The sequence below is a fragment of the Vombatus ursinus genome, unplaced genomic scaffold (assembly GCF_900497805.2).
Source record: "Vombatus ursinus unplaced genomic scaffold, bare-nosed wombat genome assembly UNPS02014798.1, whole genome shotgun sequence".
In the NCBI taxonomy this organism is placed as follows: domain Eukaryota; kingdom Metazoa; phylum Chordata; class Mammalia; order Diprotodontia; family Vombatidae; genus Vombatus; species Vombatus ursinus.
The window spans coordinates 47607323-47613512 of record NW_020954576.1 but is presented as its reverse complement, the minus strand read 5'-3'; the positions used below and the strand labels follow the sequence as shown (position 1 = coordinate 47613512).

The following is a 6190-nucleotide window of genomic DNA, read 5'->3' as shown; positions in this document are numbered from 1 at the left end:
TCATTATGTACCTACAATGTGCTAGACACCAGGTTAGCTCAGTTGGTAATCTGCACAGCTTGGACTCCAGTCCAGTCCTTTAACACCGAATTTAGGGCTCTTTCCGTTATACCTGTCTGTCTACGTGAATTTAGTGGTCTAGACATTGGATTTAAATGAGACTGAGCTCCTCACTGAATAAAATGTTTTGAGAAATTAATTTGATTTGACTCTGCCTTTTTTCCTTAATAATAATAGCAATAGTCACAATAAAACTGAAAAAGAAATTCTCCATGAAGAAATTCCCTTTCCCAGGACCCCAGCTCAGCAGAAAGAAGCCACTGATTGGCTTGAAACTGATCATCTGCTTTGTTGGTTATCCCTGCCTGCTTGCCCAGTAATAATCATTTCCCACTTAGTCTTTCCCGTTCTTCCTCTAGCTCAAGCCCATGTCATTACGGAATCAAAGATTTCTGTCTGGAGCTGCTGAATTTTTCCTCAGTGATGCTCAACGGGATGAAAGAGTTTGCCCTGAATGTGACCAATGTCCAGAGCCTCTCACCCCAGCATCATCTGCAGGTGATCCTGGCAGAAGGGAGAGACTATGGGATGGGTGGAATGGTTAGAATGGGAGGGGGAGACTATTTCTGGAGCCTGAAGCTACTTGTTCCATGCATTCTCCAGATGAACTTTAGTAATCACTCACACCCAGTCAAAGACCCCAGATTCCTTCCCATCTCCCTCCCTCTCCCCAGTTCCACTTACTGCAAGCTGGGCTGACACAGTACACAGAAGGGACCCAGAGATTGGAGGAACCCGTGTCAAAGATGACAGTGAAATTCTGTGGTGGGGAACCAATGGAGATGACTCCAAAGTATTCCATCTGAGAAAATGGGGAAAGTAGGAGTTGTGTGTATGAGCAAAGAGAGGGTGTTTTTTCCAAAGGCCTAAGTGAGGACAGAAGAAGTCAGGCCGTATTAAAATACAAATATTGCTCCTCCCCTCTAAAAAAACAGTTTATTTCAAAGTCATTTTTCAATAATATCATTAAAACATTACAGAGTCCACCAGAATATCATGAAATCCTGACATAAAGTTGTTGGCTGTTAGAACATTTGTGATATGGTTCCTAGGAAGTTAAGGGCACGTGGTAATAATGTCACCTACTTTTGTGGATTCATGGAACTGATTCATAAATGAGGTGGGCTGTAGGCCTGCATCAGACTTTACATAGTCTGGGTGACAAAAATGCTGCAAAGCTTAGAAAGGTTTTGCGCAGTATCAAAAAGGCAGAAAAAAGGCCTCTAAGAAACCAAATAATGATGCCTTTCTCCTGTCTAACAGTTTCCAGAAAGCTTATGTGTACATTATCCCATTTGATCCTCACAATACTCTTATGAGGGAGGCAGGGCAAGCCTTATTATTCCCATTTGACAGATGAGGAAATGGAGGCTTTGAGAGACAAGATGCCTTGCTCAGAGTCATAAGCAAATGAGGTCAGAACAAGGACTGGAATTTAGGGTTTTTTTGTTTGGGACACCTCTGTGTCCATTGGTTCTATCTTCTACCCCGCTCCCTTCTCTCTACTAGAGTTCAAAACCACCCACCCACTCCTTAGAAACCTTTTATCTGAGCTCTAAATAGTTTTGTCAGAGAAAGATCTGCTTAGCTGGAGCAGGGCAGAAAAGACAGCCATTATGCATGCATTTGGGGTTATTCATCTGGATGGATCTAGGGACCAAAGGTCGCTAGAATTCAGGTCCTGAAATTTACTGTTTCTTTGCACTACCATCTGGTCCCTGAACCCTTCAGTCATGCCTTCCTCTTTCGCTTCCCCCCATCCCTCTTCTCCTTACGTCCAGGTAGTTGATGAGGGGCTCATTAGCACTCTGGTCTTGGGAGCAGGAATCAATGAACTGGACCATATCCAACTTGTGAGTCTCCCAAAATTGGGAAAGCTGGCCCCTTTCCCTCAGGATTTTCCGTAGGGATTTGTGTCTCCTCAAGGGCACCCTGAATGATAAAGAACCCCACCCAACCCTTGGGTGAGAAGTGTTGATAGCATTTCAACCCTTATGTCTCCCAGCATTCAACCTCTATCCTATGCCATCCCAACCAGTCCAATTTCTAGGCCCAGGGTTCTTAACTCGAGGTTCACAGATCGCTCCCCCAACCAAGGGTCCATGCATAGATTTCAGAGGTCTATGAACTTGGATGGGAAAAAATTACACTTTTAATTTTACTAAATCTTTAACTGAAATTTATCATTTTCCTTCAATGATGAATGTAGAAAAGCAAACCCTTATTCTGAGAAAGGGTCTATAGCCTTCACTGAACTTCCAAGAGGATTGATGTTGCACAAAAAGGTTAAGAAACTAGACTGAATAATAGCCCAAGAGACAGGGGACCTGACAAAGAAGAAACTTGATTTCCACTTGACTCATGAAACTTTCTGCTTGCTTCCTTTGCCTTAGTCTCTCCTCCTATAAAAATGAGACTTTTACACTCAAGGTATACCTATAAGGTATAGGTAAAATGCTGTGAGAGCATTCATTCATTCATTCATTCATTCATTCATTTATTCTCTTCCTTCCTTTCTTCTTCCCTTTTTCTTCCTTCCTTCCTTCCTTTCTCTCCTCCTTTATCTTCCTTTCTGTCTTTCTTCCTTCTGTCCTTCCTCATTTCTTTCTCTCTTTTCCTCCTTTTTTTCTTCCTTCCTTCCTTCCTTCCTTTATTAAAAACTACTACGTGCAAAGCACTATTTTAGGTACTAAGGATACAAAGAAAAAAAAAACCGGTTCCTGCCCTTAAGGAGCTTGGGTTCTACTGGAGATCTTATAACAAAAGGAAAGAACTGGAATGTCTCCAGACTTGCAAGAGCTAAAATCAATTCAGCAAACATTTATTAGGTGCTTGCTCTATGCAAGCCACTAGGCTGGGGATACAAAGGCGAAAACAGAAGTAGTCCCGCCCTTGAGGAAGTTCTATTCTACTAGAATGACTAATTTAATTATTTAAAAGTGAAAGTCTGACCAATTTTCTATATTTAAGGAAGGCAGAGAACTCCCTAAGACAAAGACTGCAGACTAATTGGCTTTTAAGGTTTGCAGATCAAAATCCCATGCAGCTTCTTGGTGAGGCCATAAGTACTTTGAGCTATAAATTGCTGAAGAATTTCCTGGAATCTCAGAGTTCATAAATGAAATAGGTTTTACATGATTGCACATATATAACCTATATCAAATTGCTGACCCTCTTACAGATGGGGGAGAGGAGGGAGAAAAGGAAAAAATTTGAAACTCAAGGTTTTTAAATCAATGTTAAAACTTGTCTTTACAGGTAATTAGGGAAAAGAAAGATTATAAAAAAGACTCTCAGAGTTGGAAGGGAACATCAGAGGTCAAATTTGCAACCTCTACCTGAAGCAGGAATTCTATTTACAGTATTTTCAACAAGCCGTCATCTGGCCTTTGCCTAAAGACATGCAGTGAGCAGGAACTCACTTCCTCCAGAGGTATTTCCCACCAACTACTTAAGAAAAGGATCATCTTATTTGCCTGAAAGGCTAAACCTGGAGAGGGAGGAGGATGGTTAAGTTGACCATTAGAGAACCCACTGGTTATTTCAGGCATAGGATGGAAGGGACCTTAGATATCATCTAAGCTGACCCTCACCCTCCCATTTTACAAATGACAAGACTGAGGCTTGAAGAAGCTGACTTGACCAAGGTCACACAGGTCATACAGTGACAGAGCCAGAATTTAGACTCAGGTTCTCTGACTCTAAAACCATTGCTCTTTCCACCAAAGCACTCTACCTCCTGCTCTAGATAACGTGACCCATAAGATGACCTCTCTTCGGCCAGGCTTTTATGAAAATTTCCTCATCACCATTTCCCTACCAGTCTTCCCTTCTAAGGGAAGTCAAGAGTTTGTGGGCCCTCTATCTGTCTCACCTAAATAGAGGGCCAAAGCAGCAGGCTCACCTGAGTACCCCTTGAACCAATCCCAGGACAAGCAGCAATTGCAGTGAAAGAAGTAAAGTTTTCATCTTGGTCCCCCTGGCTCTGACTCTACCACTCTCTCAATGGCTTCTCGGAATCCCTCCTTTCTGTTCTCACATGGGGCAGTAGAAAAGCAAGTTTTGCCTCGCTCAGGCAAGGCCAACGCAACCCAGATTTGAGGAACTGGTGATAAGGCCCCCAAAAGTCAATAGCAGTGGATAAAAGGTAAACAGAGGGCATGTGTAATAGGGCGGTCCCACTTTCAGCCACGGCTCAGTTACTTCCCTGAATGGGAAGGGCATGATTGGAATGATAGAGGACTCCATTTACCCAGGTTTGGGGTCTATGTGTTTTTATATCAAGAGTGGACCGTTGGCCCACTTCCAGATACTGGGAGGTTACTTGACCAAAATGAGGGGTTTTTGTGATGGGAATAGCAGAGTCTTGGGCACCATACTACATGGGCCCTACTTGTACCTGAAGACCTTGCCAGGTTGCAAAAGAAAGGAGACAGAAATGCAAACCTTTGCCATTGCTTGTCACAAACATGGGAGAGGAACTCAGCAGGTCTAGAACCAAAATTGGCACAATTGTTGACCTGGGAAGAACATGGTATAGATGTCGTTGTTGAATCATTTCAGTTGTGTCTGACTCTTTGTGACTTCATTTTGGGGTTTTCTTGGGAAACACACTAGAGTGGTTTGCCATTTCTTTTTCTAGTTCATTTTACAGATGAGGAACTGAGACAGAGTTAAGTGACTTACCCAGGGTCACACAGCTAGTAAATGTCTGAGGCCAGATTTGAACACAGGAAGATGAGTCTTCCTGACTCCACACCTGGTACTCTATCCTCTGCATGACCTGAGCAGTATAGTGTAGTGGGAAGAGCCCTAAGCTGGGAGCCAGGACCTTTGAGTTTGGGTCCTGGTTATGTTAATAATAATAATTGACATTTATATAACATAGACTATCTCATTGATCCTTACAACAATCCTATGAGGTAATAAATACCAGTATTGTTGTTACTATTTTACAGATGAGTAAACTCAAGGGGTTAAGTGACTTATTAGTCTATCTATCAATATCCATCTATCTATATATCCATCATCTATCCATCTACCAATATCTATCCATCCATCAATATTTATCTATTGTCTATCAATATTACCCATCTATCACTATCTATCCATCTATCTACCTATCCATCCATCATCTATCCATCCATCCATTCATCCATCCATCTATCTATCTATCTACCTACCTATCTATCTCTAACAGGATTGAGATTTCATAAGTGTAGGTAACTCCTAACAAGGAGGTTGGCAACTATTCTTCCATTTGTATTCTTAGGGAGCGACTAGAATACTTAGAGATTCAGTGACTTATCTAGGGTGACCAAGCCAGGATGTATCAAAGGCAGGATTTGAACCCAAGTTTTCTTAACACTGAGGCCAGCTTGTTATCTTGTGTACCACACTACTTCTCGCCATGCTATTACTAGCTCTCAATTTGATTAAGCTTATTTCAACAAACATTTATTAAATACCTCCTAGTGCAAAACACATTGTTAGGTACTGGGGATACAAAGAAAAAAAAAACCAAGAACAGTCTCTATCCTCCAGAAGCTTGCATTCTATGGGGTCATACAAATGGAAAAAACAAGTAAATATAAGATAATTGGAGGAAAGAGAGAACATTTATAACAAAGGGGATCAGGAAAGGTTTCCTGGAGGAGGTGAGATCTGAGCTGGACTTTGAAGGAATCTAAGGATTCTAAATGGTAGAGATAAGGAGGGAAGGCATTCCAGGCAGGGAGGACAACCTGTACAAACGCATGACAGTGGGAGATGAAAGACTGAATTTGAGAAAAAACAGGTACGCTGGTATTTCCGTACATAGATGTGTAAAGGAAAATAACATGAAGTAAATCCAGAAAGGTTGTCTAGAGGGAGATTGGGAAGGGCTTTACATGCCAAACCTAGGAGGTTTTATTTTATCTTACAGAAGACAGGGAGTCACCGAAGATTCTTGAACAAGGTAGTGACAGGGTCAGACCCGTGCATTAGAAATACCCTGTAAAGTGAGAGGTCCTCAAAGGCCGCTTTCCAGCTCCAAGTCTGTGATCTATGTCCATTCAGTTGTTAGTGTTTCCTCTGAGGAAGGGGTATTCTTGTGTATCCTCCCTAGGTAACATGTGCTCTTGCGAGG

The 6190-nt window shown here is 42.0% G+C and overlaps 1 protein-coding gene across 1 annotated transcript in view; it reads right to left on the bottom strand.

The window, feature by feature from the left end:
- Window positions 1-4029, bottom strand: part of CTSE (cathepsin E) — a 12742-nt gene extending 8713 nt beyond the window's left edge. The window contains exons 1-3 of the mRNA XM_027871734.1: window positions 3965-4029; window positions 1836-1992; window positions 745-862 (exon numbers count right to left, since the gene is read on the bottom strand). Of these exons, the coding sequence (XP_027727535.1) occupies window positions 745-862; window positions 1836-1992; window positions 3965-4029 (340 nt within the window). The remainder of the gene's footprint in view (window positions 1-744; window positions 863-1835; window positions 1993-3964) is intronic.
- Window positions 4030-6190: the final 2161 nt, after the last annotated feature.